The 20,613-nt window shown below is 41.7% G+C and overlaps 1 protein-coding gene across 1 annotated transcript; it reads left to right on the top strand.

The window, feature by feature from the left end:
* Nucleotides 1-1,354: 1,354 nt before the first annotated feature.
* On the top strand, nt 1,355-13,606 carry diras1b (DIRAS family, GTP-binding RAS-like 1b; the record flags this gene model as incomplete). Its single annotated transcript, XM_079220771.1, has 3 exons — nt 1,355-1,470; nt 12,584-12,925; nt 13,319-13,606. The coding sequence occupies exons 2-3, from the start codon at nt 12,617-12,619 to the stop codon at nt 13,604-13,606; spliced, it is 597 nt and encodes a 198-aa protein (XP_079076897.1). The 5' UTR covers nt 1,355-1,470; nt 12,584-12,616.
* Nucleotides 13,607-20,613: the final 7,007 nt, after the last annotated feature.

The raw sequence follows: 20,613 nt of genomic DNA on the forward strand, positions 1-20,613 counted from the left end.
AAATGGTGACACAGCAAAATTCCTCCCACTTCCATGCTTGATTGCTGGTCCAACCTTCCCATTGAGGTATATGACAGACTCCTTTGTGAATCTATACCGCTGTGAAAACTCGCTGCTGTCATAAAATTCAATTGGGTTTAACCTATCTCTAATTTTCCTGTGAGGACCTCTTTCCTCTAACCTCATCCAGCGAAGATATGCAGCCATGTTGTCAATAAAACGGAGATAAACCTCCTCCAGGGGTGGTTTAAATATAACCCGCTAATCCAGGTTTAGTCTAGGTTTAAAATAACTGGTGCGGCAGATTTGATTTTAATCTAGATTTAAATGGAAATTAACCCAGGATTAATTGTAAACTAAGGTTAAACTAGGTTTAAAGTTTGGTGCAACTGGATTAAAAGACAAACCTGGTTTAAACCTAGTTTAAGAGTTAATCATTGTTGGTGCAACCCAGCCTTACTCTTTATTAGATTTCCCAGAATCCCTCTCTTCTCATCTCCAAGCTGACTCTCCGTCTGCATATTTGTTTGCATTATGTTTCCTCCTGCCTGACCCTGCATTACCATGCTCCTCTCTTGGCCTTCTGCAGTTTCCCCGGCTCACCGACAGAGGGCGACAGAACACCAGGCTGCCTGGATGGAGAGCTGGTGAGTCATATAGTGAGACCGTCACGTACAGACAAACGGCTCAAAACAAGGCCCGGCCGCCTCGGCCAAAGGCCTCTATTAGCACCAGGGCTATGTTTCCTCACACTCAACAGTGATCACACGGAATGAATGAAATGTGTTCCGTTCCCTTCCACGTGGACTGATAATTAATTCGGGCGTCCTTATTGGCTGGTGTACTTCCTGGTTTACCTACTCATAGGATCTATTCCCTTCTGTACATGTTGTTTTGCCCTGTTGTGAGTGTATTTACAGAATATACAGCTCAATGTACACGCCCTACTGGACACGCGACTGTTGTGTGTGAACAGTATAGAGTATAGAAGCAATTATGTGGGGGTTTCTGTATCCCTGCCTCGTGGTGCTGAAACAACGAGGTCGCTGTCCGAAGTGCTGATCCCGAATAAGACAACAAGAGATGTGATTTTCTTTTTTATAAGATTAAAAGCTTTCCAAACTGACTTCACATATGATGAATGAAACTACCCCCTTGATATAGCATCCAACCAATAGGAAACAGAATGAAAAAAGTGTGGACAGAAAAGGGAGAGGGCATAGCACCTCCCACGTCCTATCTGAGAGAGCGAGAGAGAGAGAGAGAGAGAGAGAGAGAGAGAGAGAGAGAGAGAGAGAGAGAGAGAGAGAGAGAGAGAGAGAGAGAGAGAGTCTGCTGTGGTGGTGGTGGAAATCGGACGACATGAGCTCTACATGAACCGTGTAAAATGCTTTAAGACGCTTTTGGCGTGTGTCTTATATCCGTCTAACCCAAGGACGAGCCTGACGCGGAGCTGCAGTTCACGACCAGGTATGGAGACGTTGCTGCTCGTGCCCGCATCTCGCGCGGGGCTTAGATGTTGGTATTCAGTGGCGTAACCGCGGTCCTGCTGCCTGGCGGTCTGTGGAGCGCACACGATCCCTGCTGCTGCTGCTGCTGCTGGGACATCGCGTCTCATTCTCTTTATGTATACGTTTTTTTTTGGTTGTTGTCTTAAATAACATAACCTCGGTCGTGGGAATTGTGTGCAGCCTATGCCCGCACAGCCATATTGGCAGTCAGCAGAGGAGAGGGAGAGGAAGAGAGGGCAGATATGTGAGGGTGTTGGGATTATGATATTGCTTTGGTGTGAAGGGGGGGGGGGGGGGGGGGGGGGGGGAGGGGGGGTTGCTGCGACTGCGAAATGATGGCACCGTTGCGAGATGGCGATCCTCTGGTATTTATGAATGAACCGAGCAGAGTAGGTTGCTCTGTAATGGCGTTGCGCACCAATCTGCGGATGGACGGCAAATCCTTCTCCTGCCACCCCTTCCTGACTACAGACGTCTCGGCTATAGGCCACAATGCATATAGTCTATATGTTGACGTGCATCGTATATAGACATATAGACTATATGCACTAATGATGACGCCAACGTGACGCATCAAGCCAGATTTCAGTGGCAAATGCCATGGTTAATCCTCCATCTGGATCATGTCTCTCCCTCTATGCCTGATGTGCCGCTTGTTGTGGGTCTCATGACGAGAAGCATCATGAAATACAAAAGGAGCATCATGTAGGCCTTCTGCATGTGTGTGTGTGTGTGTGTGTGTGGGGGGGGGGGGGGGGGAGAGGAGGTTGAGAGGGGGGGGAGAGAGGGGGGAGAGAGGGGGTTGCAGGATTTGCAAGAGAGAAGAGAGGAGATGCATGAGCGTAAATCCTGTGATTAAGCTTTAAAGTGTGTGGTTGGGAGCAGCATAGAGATGCAGACTGTGCTATAGCATCCAAGGGAGATAAGTGTAAGCGTGAATGGCCACAGAACGATTGCATGAGAACACTTCTGCTGCTCAAGCAGGACAAAGAGATGACTCAATACATGGTAACAAAGAACAACACACACAGAGAGAGGGAGAGAGAGAGAGAGAGAGAGAGAGGAGGCGATGCTGGTTTGCTGATGTTTCTGATGATGTTGGAGATGAGCATGGATGCTGATGATTGAATCTCTCCCATCCAAATGTTGATGGGGACAGATGTTCATGTCTGGAGACGGGCAGCTCCACACACATAAAAGCAGCTTTCAGAGAAGTTTTGAGGCTTCAGTGAATAAAAAAAACACATTAATTATTGGTATTATTTGGGGGAGTGATATTGGTATTTATCTTGTTAAAAGTAATTTACCAACCAAATGCATTTTCTAAAAAGAAAAGTAGTTGTTTTTTGGATGGCTGCCATTTGTCAATGAGTTAAAACATGTGAATTTACACAGGTTGTTGCGTTATGATATTACACATCCCTAAACCTTAATGAGTAACAGCCCGCTTGTGACCTTTTAAGGGTGGATAATAGTCATAGCATACATTTTTTAGGTTATAGTTAAATGCCGTCTCCTCATGATGTTTAAGTCCGTCTGTTGCTTTGACAGCACACGTCTAGTGCACCATCACTGTTGAGCACTCCAGAGCTATATATAACTGTATACTGCATAACGTCTGCTTTAATACGAGAACAGATCAATGCCAAAGTGTTTTAGTTGTTCTGACGGCACCAGCTCATTTAAAAGGTCTATACAGTCTTCATTAAACATGGCATTATGGCCGGATTGTGCATAACTAATAGAAGGCCAGGAGTGGCTGCTCTGGTCCATTAACGGTCCCATGTTTTATTTGACATTTATTTCCAAATGTCAGCCATTCATTTAATATCGGCACCATCCACCTTCAAATCTGTTTAAAGAACTGAGAGAAAATTGAAAGTATTTTGCGGTTTGAGATCAGTTTTCTCCTATAGTCTATAGGTTTCTTCACAGGGAGCATCACAAGCAGTATGCAGCAGGATTCCCTCGGTATCTACGTTGTTATCAGATGTGGATCAAGTGGTATTATTAATAAAAACAGCGGTGCTTGGTTGACGTCGTCAGTAGAAACCAGTGGAGTCAATCCAAAAGTACCAACCCTTGTCAGTATCACCATCTGTCACATGCAGGCAGGCAACACGCTCCAGCAGTCTGCAATTAGTGCTTCCGTCAGGTCGGTGGCCTCCATAGCTTCTAAGGCTTTCTTGAAAAAGTTAATCTGAATGTATCACGCAGACTTGAAAACAGACATGATTGCTGTATTGCTAGTGCCGGAAGCTGGATTTATTTTTCCCTTTCCTGGCTCGATTCCGGTGTTAATATGCAGCTGGCCTCTGTGTTTCCCAGAGTGCCAGACTGTGGTATTAGTGGAGTCTTAAGGAGAGGCCAGACGGAGCAGCCCATGGTTCCCCAGGTCAAGCTAATACTCAGTACTAGTACACACTCAAAGACTAATTACATGACCGCATTGCAAAAAAGCTGCTGCACAGAATCAGCGTGATTATGGTCGCAGGGTTTGATTACAGCTCAGGAATCAATCTCATTTAGCTTTAGGAAGACATGACTGTTTGGTTCACTCTGTGCACCAGTGAGCTACATTCATTATGGATTTGCAATTAATAATTGCAACTAGTTTGAAATTCAACCCCCTTGTTTTATGACGTGGGGGTGAAGGATGAAGTGCTCAAGCCAAATGTTCACCTTTCTCTTGCACCAGGACTGTGCCGACAAAGTGAATACATACTGATCTAGAAACGTCACAGACAAGACTAGTGTCAATAAATAAGTCACCTAAGAAATGTCTGCAACCATTTTTTTTACCTCGAGTTATAATCCCCATATTTTTATACTAATTATGTTCTGCATTTCTCTTTTTCTTCATTTGGTTGCACTCTAAGCAGACACACCAGTTGCCCTTCTGTTGTCTTTCTGATGCAGTAGCTGCTCAAGGAGCATTTTATGTGATATAAAACCTCACTTTTATTACATGAACTATGGGTAGTGCCAAATAAGGGATTAAGGATACAAACGTTCACCCTCCAAAAATGCTAAATGTAGAGCGTTTGGTCTAAACCCACTATCATTCTGGTAAAAGTAATACAACTTTTGGAGTTGTGAATCATCCAGGGAAAGCCTACATTTTGCACAGCTCACCGGTGAATTTGCAAAAATAGTGCTGAGGGGGAAATTCCCGTAGCCTGTTCTCTGCTTGATAGACAGATCTTATGCAGCAAAACCTTCTGGTCCAAATTATATGTGACGACATGAGTATCAAGACTGATAAATGTTACCCGCATTGTTTTGTGTGTCTGGCTCTGCTGATGTTCCCGATGCCACAGTGTTACCGTCAGAGCATGCTGAGTCAAAGGGATGTTCTTGGAGTATCGGAGGGCTCCATCCGGAGCTGCATGTAGTCTTATAGGAAGGCCGCTGGCATCTTAAGTCCTGGTAATTGGGTCAATGCAGAGTAGGCTGGCAGTACAGAGGAGGTTAAGCTCAATGATTAGCTACTAAGCCAAGACCACAGTGCTGCAATCTCCTGGACAGTCTAAGGCACATACTCCATGCACATGGTGGTGTGTATGCTCAATCACAGTATAGATTGATACTGATGAGAGGCAAACCCGCCCCCTTAGTCTCACACACGGCCTTCAAACACCTCAAGCATTACCCAAAGGTATTGTAACATGTATATTCTCTCACACACACATAACCTGGCTTTATAGTTATTGAATGATAGGTTTTAATCAGTGGCGGCTGGTGAATTTTTTTTTGGGGGGGGGGGCGCAGTTGGGCGGCACGGTTTAAATAGCACTCCACAATGAGAAGAAAAGAGGTTTTGAGTAGATATATTCTAGTAGTATATTCTAAAAAACAAAGCTTTATTTCAAGAAAACAGTACTCAACACTGTCCAATAACAACTATCAACAAACTGTAACTTTGGGCATGAGAGGTTCAGAGCAGAATGGTTTAAGAAACATTGGGTTGGGTTTCAGAGGTTTACAGAATAAAAGAGGTGCCCACACCCTCACATGAAAGAGGTTTAGAGCAGAATAGATTCAGAAAGAGAGACATCACATTTTACATTGGGTGTTTGACAGAGTAGGCCCCACTACTTGTAAAGACATTTAAACTGGGGACCCTGCAGTAAGGTGGCACTGGTGAGGTGGTCTTTGAAGGCAAAGCGTTCCTGGTGTGTCCAAGTATGGTGTCACAAACCTACAGATAAATATATAGAGAGAGACAGATAAGATGTGGGGAAATATCTACTACAAACAGGCTTCATACTACAGACAAAAGCCAACAATCAGAGTTGACAAAAAACAATGTTTTGTGTGTCTTGATGACGTGGGAGCTGTATGGGCTGTGAGGGAATGATAAAGGTCTCTGATTCGACGAATAGTCCAACCACGTTGCAATAAGAAACGATGTCATTGGCTGGGGGTGCACTTTTGTGCGCCCGAGGATTCTCGTTTCATCCGCCAATGAGAAGCTGTCCTCGCCGTAACGCCCCTGAAATGTTTGCTGGCTTCCATAGCTTCCATTTGGCCGGCGCCCCGAGAGGGGCGGGGCTTTCCTCAGTGATGATGAACGGCGATATATTATATTTGGTCACATTTAACTGGTTTTAAGTGGTTGTTAACAGGGGCTTACGGTCTCCCACACACATTTAGCGCGTCAACACGGTATATTTCTTATTTAAATTATGTGGTACATAATGTTTTTTGACAATATATATATATATATTTTTTTTTTTCTTCTTTTTTTTTTTTCATCGCAAGGGGCCAATGCGGAAGTGCCTTAAACTTACATTCCTTCTAATGGCCACCGGGGGGTGATGCCATCCAATGTTTCAGCACATTTATTTAATTATAACAATTTGTGCTTGGTTTTGGGAGGATTATATCCTTTTTTGTCCGCATGCAGTGACTTTCTGCAGTAAGGTTGCCAAGGATTTACCAAATGACATTTAAGACCTAATGGAGTATTTCCCAAAATGTCTAAAACTCTATAACTGTCATCGTGCAGGAAAATGTGTCGGCTTATCCTTTCTTTTTTTTTATACGGATAAACTTTTTCACATTTGTAATTCTTACGTTTACTCCAACAGCTTATCAAAGATTTTAAAATAAGAACACGTGAGCTTTTTCATTCGTGTGTGTTCTGTTAGCAGGTGCGAACGTCTGAGACTGTATTTAAATGTATAAATTCAACCTCCACCGCCTGCTCTTACCTAATGAAAAAGCCTGACTCTTTAAACTGCTCTTGCTAAAATTGCAGATTCATTCCTCTTGTAGCACACACACACACACACACACACACACACACACACACACACACACACACACACACACACACACACACACATACACACACACACACACACACACACACACAGACAGACAGACAGACAGACAGACACAATCAAAACACTTGCGCTGATGCGTGCACAGGGAACAGGGAATCTTTTTGCTTGACTACACACACATACACACACACGTCCAGCTGACAGTCTGGCAGCTGAAGCAACTTTTCTGCAGGATTCAGACTGTGTATGTCGTGTGTGTGTGTGTGTGTGTGTGTGTGTGTGTGTGTGTGTGTGTGTGTGTGTGTGTGTGGATGGCTGGGTAGACTGTTTGTGAGTGTGTGTTCTAAACTAGTAGCCAGAAAATTTCAGACAACCTCGAGCTGAAAATCTTTTGATCCTGTGAAGCTCTCCGCGTGTCCTCAGCATTCCGGTATCCGCGGCTTGATTAGAACGCTTTCTCCACCAGACTCCACAGGCCAGATGCTTTGTGGGTGTCTGTTTAATCACACTCTTGATCTGTCGAATGGCAGAATTGTGTTTGATGTTGGTTAATGCGCCTCCTTTTGTGCCGCTCTGTAAGTGGCTCTCTTGAGGGAAATTATGTGCATATCTTTGGCTAAAGGTGGCATTTCCTTGCTTGCTCTGTGGAAATAAATGACTGGAGGAGGGATGTTTTCTGACTGAGGGGAGAGGAGAACCGGTTGGTCGGTGCCAAAGCTATTTGCTAATGGAATGTGGCTGCACTGCCAAATAGGCATTCATAGTGTACCATTAATTCATTAAGAAACTGCAGTCCTCTCATTTCAAATAAAACAAGACGAGGGGAAAAGGGAGAGAGACAGCTTTGTTTTGGAGGAGTGTCGTCAATCTCAGAGGCCTGGTGTCAAGGACAAATTTTGAAGGAGCTGTGTATGTGGGTGCATGCGTGTGTGCGTGTGTGCTTTAATGTGTGTGTGCGTGTCACAGAGAGGTGGCACCTGTGTGTGCAGTTATAGCTGCTGACAGAAGGAGGGAGACACCTAATTTTAGTTCAGGTGAAAGACAGGAGGGAGCGGAAGAAGGTTTTGATGAGCGGGCATCGTTGTTGTGGAGCTGAAAAAAAAGGATGACAGACAGACGGGACCCAGACAGACAAGCCCCATCGATCATAACCACAGCGGCGGCCCGGGTTTATTGATCAAACGGCGTGGAGGCCTGGAGAGGTAGCGAGCAGGAGACGGAGGAGAGAGGGGAGCAGAGAAACAGTTTCAAAATGCAGAGACAGACAAATATAAGGAATATTTGCAAGCATGTCAGTGTGAAGAGCACCCACAGCTTTAAGACACAGAAATCCTATCAGTCCATTCTTATTTTAGATATTTGGCTTTGTTGAATTAGCATGTTTGTGATACCTCTCTGTAAACTGTAAAATGATCAATATAATAGAATCTTTTTTTATCTCTACAAATAACACTGCACTCACCAACTTGCTTAGATCTGGGAACACAAGCTGCTAAGAAATAGCAGATACATTTGGAAGAGGAAAAGAAGGTGAGTTGTATAAACCTTCACAGACTTATTGGGTCAACTCTGACCTGAGATTGTTTTAGCCATTTACGAAGTTTCACGTTTAGCTTAAGCTCAAAATAAAGAGGCTGAGAGCATCTGGCTAAACTTTAAGCTGTTTTTTAGCAGCCTGGTCTGATCACGTGACCACTCCGGTTTCCCGCCCTGTCTGACTCCATTGGAGCAATGTTGCCGTGTTTCCAGATCTCTGCAACTTCTCTCAACTTTCATTAATTTATTTTCGGGGCACATAAATTACAAATTCAGCAGCTCTTTAGTGATAATCATTATTATTATGTGTGTGTTCACCTGCAGTCACCCTCCTTTTTAGTTCTGTTCTTGCTCTCCACTGACTCATGTGGAAAATATTTGGCTCCATAGCTGTTAAATGCTCCACTTTGTTCTCTATCGTTGTCTTTCTGTGGTTTGGTGCTGACCAGGTAGTGCACAGTGGGTTTATCAGAGCTTGCGCTGTAAACAGCTGCCTGCTCATCCCAAAAGCTTTAGAGTTGAACCAAAAAAAATTAACTAAGTGGGCCGCTTCGTAAAGCCGAGCACTGCGGCAGATCACCTAGAGAGGCGTTGTTTTTACATTGTCATGTGATACATCAGTGTGAAAGTTATTGATTATAACTGCTTTAAGCTTCGAGAAGATTGTGCACTTATCAGGTGGATAGAACTAATTAGCAACTGTTTGCTAACAAGTTCACCAAATCAAATCAGTTATATCAAATCAGTTATTGCAGGTTTACACATTTATCTCAGAATCTGCAGCTTTAGTCACACTGGAACATCTTGTTGACAGGCAACATTTAGACACATGTTTGACAGCATCCTTCACTATCAAGAGTTTCTTCCCAGTCTGCAGCTTCTGAGCAGAGGACAGAGGCTCATCTGCAAATTAAACTGTGGCTGTGTGTGCAGCACAGATAAAAATGAAAATAAAAAACGTTTCTGTGTCACCCAGACTTGCAGCTATAGATTGACTATAAAACTCTTGAGGCACTCCCTGAATCCCTATTTATTTTGAACCCCTTGACTGATATTATCTAGAACCGGGCAATGCAATTACAGAGGCCCGGCCATCAATAGTGGATTCCAGCAGTGCAAGCATGACAGAAATCCACTTATTCCATCTAGTATTGATGTCAATTTACTGTTTCATTACAGCGGGAGCTTAGAGAGCCGCACATGATCACAACTGAATGAGTTTCTTATTATGGAACCTTAAAGCAAGTTTGGAACCACAGCCGATAAATAATGCAGCAGATACGTTGTGTTCTGGTGCACAGATGCTCAGCAGACACACACTCACAAAGAGAGTAATAGATTAGGTGTGAAGGCGCTGCTCGGATGCATATGCATGAGTGGCATGCAGGTGTACCATCGAGAGTGGAGATTTGTTGAGTCCTTCAATGTGCAGCGTTATAAATTGTTGAGAAAATTAGACAAGTATGAGATAAGAGGGATAGCTCAATCTTGGTTGAAAAGCTACTTGGAAAATAGCAGTGTGTGCAAGTTAATGACATGCTGTCAGGATTTAGGAAGGTCACCTGTGGACTACCACAGGGATCCGTGATTGGTCCAATACTTTTTATACTTTATATTAACGATATTTGTAATGTTACTAAATTATTAAAATGTGTCATTTTTGCTGACGATACTAACTTATTTTGTTCAGGAAAACGATTGAAGGAACTTTTGTTTGTTATTGAAAAGGAGCTAGAAATGATCAAATCTTGGTTCGATGTCAATACACTATCTTTTAATAAAAAGAAAACAAAATTCATGGTTTTTGGAAATCAAATGGAATTAGAGGGGGATATTGAATTATAATTCTGTGATGATAAAATTGAAAGAGTTTTTGAGACAAAATTCCTCAGGGTTGTGATTGATCATCAAGTAACATGGAGACAACATATTGAATATATAAATGGTAAAATGTCCAAGTCAATAGCAATACTGTATAAATGTAGAGAAGCACTAACTTCTAAGGCTTTTTATATCATGTATTGCTCACTTATACTTCCATATTTGTCTTATGGTGTGTGGGGGTCAACCTATAAAACCTTTGTGAATTAAACAGTCTTGTTACAAAAATGAGCGATATGCATCATGAATAATGCTGGCTACTATAGCACACAAATCCATTGTTTTTCAGATCTCATGCTATGAAATTTAATGATTTGTTAGAGCTAAAACAAAGTCACTGCCAGACTGTGTACAAAGGTTGTTTTCAATACATGAGTGTAAATATGATTTGAGATGTTTGTAAGTTTACTGTACAAAAGGCTAAAAAAACGGGATTAAAAGAAGATGTATATCTATTGTAGGAGTTCAGTTATGGAACAACGCTAAAATGAATGTACTGTAAGAATGGTCAACTCATTTTTGGTTTTCAAAAGGATTATTTATAAAACAATTTTTGAGGGTTACAAGTGTGAATGAAATGTATGTATGTATATATATATATATATATATATATATATATATATATATATATATATATATATATATTATTTTTTCTGTATTTTGAATTATTTATTGATTTAATTGATAATAATAATTTAGGATAGGAATATAAGCATTTTTGCTTCTACCTATACCTTTTCAGTCTTTCTGTTTTGTATATTATATAGAATAATATTGTATTGTAATGATCGACTGAATAAAACACACAGACAAACTGCAAATCAGGTTTATTGCAGCGTTGGAATTCTTTGGTTTCATCTGTATATTCTTGTTACTTGATGGTGTAATATTGTACAGCCTGACTGCACACAATGGAGAGTTTTAGTTTAATTTGTAATGTTTAATTGTGGCTTTTCCAAAATTTCTGGAAGTGATATCTTTCAGGTATAACAAAATGTGTGCACAGCAGATCTTTTAAATCACAACTGGTTTCTAACTGGCTCACCTGAAACAAGCATTACGTGATTTTCTTTGGCAAAAAAAACATAATTTCATGTAAAAAAATAATGCTTCTTTAGTGTATAATCAACTGAAAATAAGTGTTGTTTTGTTTTTTGTTATCTTTGAATGAGCCGTTTATTTAGGTTCTTCTTCATAGAGCCCGCCACCATGTTTTTAACCCAGACCTGACACATCGAGGGCAGTTTGCATTGTGTTCTCAGACACACTCGGAGTAATCTGCTACCTCATCGCTAGAGTCCCCCGAATCCTTCACACCGGCCGTTTACGCTTATATACCGAACTGGTTAGAAAACAGTTACATCATCATTCATTTTGAGTCGTGTTTATGTCCAAATGGTAAATTCAATTCCAATATTTATTCTTATTTGAGCTTTCTTTTGGTTCTCTATTAACTCCTATAGCGGCTAAATGCTCTTTTTTTTCTGGAAGCAGCTGCCTGCCTGCATGCTGCTGCCAGAAACAAGGCCATGAAAGCCCAGAGACTGGACCAAAAACAGTGAAGTACCGGGCTGTAACACCATAACAATGAGCTGAAAGACGCCTAAAGGCTCTGAGAGCTGCACAGTACTGCAGAGTCTGTGGTAAGTTTGTGGTAATTCTGCTTATGTCTCACTAGACGCAATATCTTTCCATATATACATAGTTATTTGATAAATGATTAGTATGAACATATTGATGAGAGCAGCTTTAATTGATTTTAGTTAACATTTTCACTGGTTCACACACACACACACACACACACACACACACACACACACACACAGCATGCGCACAAATGCATCCAATGCAGCAGTCATGTGTCCTTTTGTGACGCTAATAATGTTCTGTTGTTGTGTTCGCGGGTTGTTGATTCAACTCACTTTCAAAGCCGTTGTGTTATACATGAGTTCATGTTGTTGTTTTTCTCCGATGCTCCCAGCACTCGCTGTCTCTTCCGGGCTTTGCTTCAGTTGCTCAATGAGGGGAAAGCTGGAATGTTTTGGGGGTTGAAACTGAGAAACTGTGACTCTGTGAACAGTATTGATTGGGGGAAATGTCTGCGTCAGGTGAAACACTTGGAGCCTCACCAACCTCATCCTCTCTAATTCGTAGTCTGGCTCACAGTCAGACCACGAAGACAGTTAGAGTGCTTTCACACCCGCTGGCCTCAGGTCGAGTCCCTTCCTGTTCCTCCATCTGCTTTGTGATCTGCTGATTTGCTAGAATTCCTCTTTGCTAAAATGATCCTGTCCTTCCCCCCTCTCCCTTCTCATCCTGCTTTCCCCATCCCCACCCCTATGTCCCAAACCCCCGACATCATAGGTGTAACACTGTCTTAAGCCTGACGGGGGCAGAATGCCGGAGCAGAGCAACGACTATCGTGTGGTGGTGTTCGGGGCAGGGGGAGTAGGGAAGAGCTCCCTGGTGCTGCGCTTCGTGAAGGGCACCTTCAGGGACACCTACATCCCCACGGTGGAGGACACCTACCGCCAGGTGATCAGCTGCGATAAGAGCGTGTGCACCCTCCAGATCACCGACACCACGGGGAGCCACCAGTTTCCAGCCATGCAGCGCCTGTCCATCTCTAAAGGCCACGCCTTCATCCTTGTCTACTCCATCACGAGCAAACAGTCCCTGGAGGAGCTCAAACCCATTTACCAACAGGTGGGGAGCGATTGTGTGGGTGTATGTGTGTATGGCTGGGTTGACTGTACATGAGGGTGTGTTGTAAACCTTGCACGTATTATAACTAAATAGAGAATGGAAATACAGGATAAATCTTTTACTTTGATGACTTGTTAAAAGGCTAATTTACAGCTGTTTTTTCAGTTTATAAATAATAATAATCAACTTTATTTGTGTGCGATACAAATGCGATACAACATGCGTTACAAAAAATCAAACAATCATCAAAAAATTATAATAAAACAAGGATAAATACAATGAAATAATGTGTAATAGAAATGTGGGCATATTTTCTCTTTGGATGTCAAGATTACCACCAAATAAAAACATTTTGGGTGTTTAATAATCTCTTGTTCGCCTTCTCCTCCGCAGGTCTTGGCTATAAAGGGCAACGTAGAGGCCATCCCCATCATGCTCGTGGGCAACAAGAGCGACGAGACCCTGCGGGAGGTGGAGACCAAGGACGGGGAGGCCCAGGCGAACCAGTGGAAGTGCGCCTTCATGGAGACGTCGGCCAAGACCAACCACAACGTAACCGAGCTCTTCCAGGAGCTCCTGAACCTGGACAAGAAGAGGAACATGAGCCTCAACATCGACGGCAAGCGCTCAGGGAAGCAGTCCCGCGCCGAGAGACTGAAGGGCAAGTGCAGCGTAATGTAAATCCAGGAGGGGAGGAGAGGGGAGGTGGAGGTTGAGAGGCAAGGGGAGGGATACAGAGAAAAGCAAAATAAGGAAGACGAGGGATTGGAGGAGCAAAATGTCTGAAAGGAAGCAGGAATCTCATCATCCGCATCCTCCTCCGTTTGACTGGTGCATTCATGAACACAACTCAGCAATTATTTTGAAAACTTACAGGATTTTAGTTAAGAATCGTACGTCCATGTGCATTCTGCTAAATGGAGAGCTGGGGGGTCAGAATGTTGAGAGGCAGATGATTAAAATCAAGAAGAGAGCGTTGCAGAAGAATTACTGTGGACGTCAGCCGTAGTCGGAAGTAGCTGGACTTTTGCAACATCACAGTGCCACAAAACCTGGCTGAGGAGCTCATCAAGACCCTGGACTGCAATGAATACCACCGTTTTCTGATCTACATGAAACATTTGGTGTCCTGTCTCACTTCTACATCCAACCCTTCCCTCCCTGCTTAGCTGCCTCGTCATTCCAGCACCCTCGTCCCCACCATACTATAACAAATGTAGAGAAACGTAATGTATATGTAACAGAGCCGGCAATGTTAGTCAAGCCCACTCATCTGGTAGAAACACTATTTGAAGAGACGGAGGTGTCCGTCACGCTAGAAGGCGCAGAACCCAAAGGTTTTGAGGCTGCTAGCGTGAAGGACCATAAATCAGCAGCAGAACATGCCGCGCAGCTGCATCCCAGAGCCACTCCCGAGGCCTCCGATGTGCATAAACATAGGATATTTCAATATATTTCATATTGTCTGCACAAGCACCGCCCCAAACCAATACACTAGTCACGAGAATAGGGTAAAGTTTGAAGCATTTCAGCGTAGTCTTCTCATCTCCTCCTATTCTCCCACTTCAGAAAGATAAAAAGGCTGTAATTAACCTCCATCGAGCTGTCATCGTGGTAAAAACTCACCTGATAAACGTCCTCTTCTGAAGCGGAGAAACATCCAGCGGCAGGGTTTGCACACACACTACTGATACGACGCACACTCCTTTTAAAACTCTCATAGTGTAGGATTACTCTAGATGAAAAGAAGCTGGACACAGGAATACAAGTCTGCCTTGAGGATCATACACTCGGATAATAATTGCCAAGCTGGTGAGACGAAAGGGATGATTCTTCGGGTCAAGAACGTGCATTTGCTTTGGCACTTTCAATGTGAAGGTTTCTCTTATTTTGCCTTTCTGTCTCGCTTGTTTGCTTTATGATGCTCTTTAAAGTCGTGTCACAGTAAAAAAAGAAGCCCTCCTTAAACAAAAAGCACACAGAGAAAAAATTAAAAAGGGATGGATGTAAAATTGCACCATGTAGATCATTCAGTCCGACCTAAATCACCAAATTCTGTTTTCTCTTTGGTTGGTTTGGTCACATTACCTTGCATGTACGCTCATGCAGGCGTCGGCAAGCAGGAAACAGAATGGGTCACACACACACACACACACACATACACACACACACACACAGCATGCGCACAAATGCATTCATGCAAGTGTAAAAAAAATGAGTAACACTGTTGACTGATTACATGAAGACAAACAGGGCTCACTCAGCCTCAATGCCCTCACATTGCACTTTATATCATAAACGCACACATGCACACACGCACACAACTGTAATTTGTCATGTTTTTGCCTACGTTAACTTTTAATAATCTCCACATAATATAGAATATCCTCCTGGAGCCATTAAATAGCTCCACTGTGTGTCCAAAGTGCATGCATACACCTGTAGTCTACACAGTCTACACTGGACAGCCAAAAGCACAATACTTTTTTACCAACATATCTATTTGTACATTGATTTTTGTTTTTTCTTCTTCTTTTATCGTATCTTTTCCTTGTTTGTCTTCTTTGTCCGATTTTCATCTTCAACATGTATTCCCCCCCAGGCCTAAACATGGAATAAATAATCGCAATCACGATCACCGGTAGCTTCTCAATATAGATGTAAAGTGTTATCATCATCCGGTACATGGCACAATAAGGCTGTGGTTCTGCTGCACAACAGGGTCATGAGATGTGTGACCCACAGAATTGTAGGTTGTGTGGGACGAAGAGGGATGGTCAGATTATTCGTCTACTTTTCTCCATCTCTCAGGCGGTTTTAACAACAATTTGCGTGGAGGATAATTTGCTCCTGTACTGCTAAACCCAAAGATGATGCCCCTTTTTAACTGTGTACCCATCTCTTTGGGAAAAACACAAAAAAAAGCACAGCAACTGTGTCTCCTCCCGTCTCCTCCTCTGTCTTTGTGTGCAGCAGAATCAACATCTGGGCACTTTAGGGTGACATTTTACTTGAATACTTACTTAATAATCAGCAATGCCTCATTCATAAGCATCATGTAAAATGTCCCTTCTGCATTACTCCAACTATTTCAAACAGTGTAGTTATTGTAAATAAAGCAAATAGTAGTTGAATGACATGTTTATAAGAGCTTCAAGTAAGATGTTACCCATGTAAAGAAAAACTGTACCCGCTGTCTTTCTAGGAATAAGTCCTTTGTAACCAGGGAATGTTAGGAGGTTCAATGTTGCTATGTACTGTAATATACAGCTTAATAATGATGCTCATGATATATTGTATTTGACACATCCACGCTTCAAATCTATCGATCAGATAATACTAGCAAAATGTGAATATGTAACTAAAGGTTCCACTCCATGGCTCTTACCTTTTCTTTTTTAATTTTTTTAATTTTGAAAGCTGAATGAATCCGTTGATATCGATGTGTTGTACTTTGCACCTACGTGAGATCCTGTTAAACTCAAAGATTAGCATTGTAAAATGTACCCTTTACCTGTTAGATTGCAGGGATGCTCACTCGTACTCGCTGATCTTATTTCTTTTTCATCATTTCATATTTCAGTTTTTTTTTAAACAAGTTGTATCTGACACTGTTTGTCTTTTAGACGCCAGAAGGATGGAGTGATCTGTCTCCTTCTAGAGGTTAAACTGCTAGAAAAACAAGAGCTCTCTGTATAACTATCAGCCAGCTCTGATCCGATGTAGCTGATGTAGCTACCGGCAGCGGAGGTGCACATGCTTCATGAATATGAGCTTGACGCGTCTGCTTTGCTTCACGTAAAGGCCAGCTCGCGAGCACATGTTTGTGCAATCTGTTGTTCTGCTGACGTCTACAGGAGGCTGTCGTTGTTCATGTTCCTGCTCGGAATATGATACAGCAGGGGAGGAGGAGAAAAAACAATGAGACAGCGTGCAGGAGCAGCATGGACAACAAGCTTTGAGCGAGAGGCTGCACTATTAATAGAAATAGTGTGAACAATATGGAGTGCATTAACTAACTAGGCTGTAATAGGATTCAAATGCGCTTGCATGTGAGGAGGCGTGCATGGGGGAAGTGTGTTTTCGGGCTGTGTGAGTTAAATGCCGCCATGAATTGGGACAGACACCTCTGCCCCCATCCTCCCATGGCTCGTCTCATCGCGTTTGTCAATGAAGCGAACTCGCTGCTGCCGTCCGTGTCTGTGCGTGAGCGCATCCATGTGTGTGCGCAATCAGCCACCTATTTGCATCCCTTCACTCTGGCCTGCATTAGTGTGTGTGTGTGTGTGTGTGTGTGTGTGTGTGTGTGCATGCATGTTTGTGTGCTGTACCACCTTTTGAACAAGTCATCCCGCACTGCTTTAACACTCTTACGACAACAACACACATAGACACAAGCATTTTATAATACAAATAGACAAACTGTATGCTCATAGCTACACGCACACTCATACTTATAAATGCATATTACATTCACACAGGCCTTGTCAGTGAAACCAGATTCTCTCACTGTCTTTTTTTTCTGCTCTGCGGTGTTGTACAGGCTCCACTGTCGGCACTACTCCTCCATAAATCAGCTGTCCACCCCCTGAAATCTTGAGTTTCCTTCACATTCATCCCTCAGACTTTCTTTTTTATTATTATTTTCTTGGTGTTGTGTAAGTCGGTTGCACTAAAACAGACGGAAGGTTAATCACATCTGAATGTAGATAGTTGTAAATAGTGTTCAGAGGACATAATATTTCAGAGATGAGAAAGGAGAGTGTGCAGAGGAAAGAATGGATGCTGTGGTGGGAAGATGTCAAGGTGCCCAATTCAGAGAGTTTCCTTCAGAGGAGAGCTGCTTGGTGACTTTATGTCAACTTCACCAGCTGTCATGAAGTTGTTAAAACTTTGGGCGTTTCTTTTTCTTCTTTTTTTAAGTGTCCTATGAATTTCTCTGCAAGATAAACAGCTAATTGACATGAAAAGAGGGAAAATCTACGGAAGCCCAAAGTGACCAATATTAGATTCATTAAGTAAGATATGAAATTCTGAAATATTGCGATGGATGTTTAAAATTCAGCTCGTTATTATACAACTCCATCCAGTTTCACAATATGAGCTTACTGCAGATCATTTTCTTTCTTTTTTTAATGTCAATTTCACAGTTATTATTTTCCCAATTAATATTTTCATTTTCTAACAGCACTTTTCATAACTGAATGTGATTATGTGATTCTCTGTCTGCTCAATCAGACCAAAACAGAAGCCAATCACATGGCTGAATTAAATTTAAAAAAATCCTGCATGCAGTTAAATGATGCTATTGTGAAAAGAAGGTTCACATAATATTCAATAATTATAAATATTTTTTTGGAGAATATTTCACAGTTTTTAGTTCAATAATGTAATTTTAATTTGTTTAATATTGAACACTTTGGATCTCAGTAGGAAATACATTGGCAGCACTTGTCCGAACATTTTTGATTCGGGCCAGGTGAAGTTCCCCTTGTTCAAGGTATATTTGGGTACTTTACTGGTCATGTTCCTTTAACTAAGAGCACGTTGGTGTAAAGCAGAGGGAGTGTGGTGCACATGTGTTCTTCCATAGAAGGATGGGAACACAACCCTATGACACTTAAACGAAGGGCAGTCGGTGAAACTTAAAAACACAGGAAAGGTTGTGGTTTTCTAATAACTTAGATATGTCCCATCAACTCATTCCTACCAACGAGGGCCGTTTACATTACTGTTGAGGCCGAAGATCTGAAGGAAATCAGTGTCGGAGGATGAGTGGAAAAAACGGACTGCGTTGACCTCTCCGGCTCACCCCATTTTCATCTTGTCCGATCCACTCAGATCCTCACGAGCTGTTTTTGGGCAACGTAACGTGGGGCATTCAGACTCGGTGGGTAACGTAGTTTGGTACTATCCTGTCTCTCTGGCCCTTCATTCCTGCATGGTCCCTATTGGTGTTCCAGCCAGCATGAGAACAAGGACACAAACTGTGAATCATCTTTGTATTCTTTAAATGAATCCCTCAGCAGAATTTACGGCTTTGGTTTTGCAAATATTTGTAATTCTTTTAATACGCACTTATTGTTTTCTGTAAATTATTCTATTGGTTTATATTTTTCTCTGTTGGGACTTTTTTTTTATTTATTTAACTTATTATGATGTATAGATATTTATTCTAGCAATAGTCTTCCTGTTAAGATATACTGTGCTGATGCATCCTCTGAATAACTGAAAAATAACACACATATATATATATAGATGATAATAATAATAATTAAATCTGCAAAATGATTTTCCTAATAAAAATGTGAACTGAGGAGGGTTTCTCGTCTTTTTGATATTCACTCCACTCGTGTATGAAAAGGTTGGCTGCTCTGTCGATTGGTCGGCCCACCGAAATGTTTCAACAACACATAATCCTCCATGATTATGTGTTCCCTTAGTGACTTTTCTTCTAACATCACAAACTATTTATTGGATTGACAGGAAAAATTCTGCTCTGGATGAATTTCTCTTTTGTTGGTCACCCCTTGACTTTTCCTATGGTCAACATTTCAATTTGTTCACTACTTTACCTGCACAAATAATGACATTCTCATTAGCCTCTGCTGTTCTTTGTGGTTAGTGCTAGTTAGCACAATATTAGCATGCTAACAGTGGTGAAGGTATTACACAGATTTACTCAAAACTGTTAAAGCATCAATACTTCAATATAAAAAAATACGCTACATTGACATATACAGCCGGTAAAATAAGTATTGAACACATCACCATTTCTCTCAGTAACTATATTTCTAAAGGTGCTATTGATAGGACATTTTCACCAGATGTCGGGAACAACCCAATTAATCCATACATACAAAGAAAACCAAACAAAAACGTTCCGAAATTAAGTTACGTGTAATAAAATGGAATGACACAGGGAAAAAGTACTGAACACGCTTACTGAAATGTAGTTAATACTTGGTACAAAAGTCTTTGTTGGTTCAAGATGCCTCCTATGAGAAACTAGTCTCATGTATTGCTCAGGTGTGATTTCGGACCATTCTTACACACAGTCTTCAAATCTTGAAGCTTTCGTGGGTCTCTTCTATGAACTCTGATCTTTCCAGATGTTCTATTGGATTCAATCTTACTGTTACAAACATACAGGTGCATTGGTTACAGAAAGATTTCTAAACTTCCGAATGTTTCAGTGACCACTTGGGGCCATAATCCAGAAGTGGGAAAAACATAATTTCACCATAAACCTGTCACGACTAGGAGCCTGCCACGACAGAGGAGTGAAAATAATTACCAGAAGAGTTGTCCAAGAGCCAACTACTTAAGAAACAGAAGAAAAGAAGAAATAAACTTGTATTTTGTCATATTACATACTTTTTACATGCATACATGAAATTTGGTCTCTGCATTTAACCATAGCAATTTAGGAGCAGTGGGCTGCTTACAGTGGCTACTGGTGGATTTTTTTTGGTAGGGACATCAAATCAATTTCAAAAGGTATCACACACGCATTACTACTTTGCAGTTAAATATTTAACATTTATTCCAACACTTTGACATAAGGACATCTTATTAATACAATTCAGTATATTAATATGTATATATATACAATGTAGCATACAGAAAAGTGGTCCTGCACTTGAAAAGTATTGATAAATTCCCAAAACCAATGTAAGAGCTGCATG

The sequence above is a fragment of the Taurulus bubalis genome (genome assembly GCF_910589615.1).
Source record: "Taurulus bubalis genome assembly, chromosome: 1".
NCBI lineage: Eukaryota > Metazoa > Chordata > Actinopteri > Perciformes > Cottidae > Taurulus > Taurulus bubalis.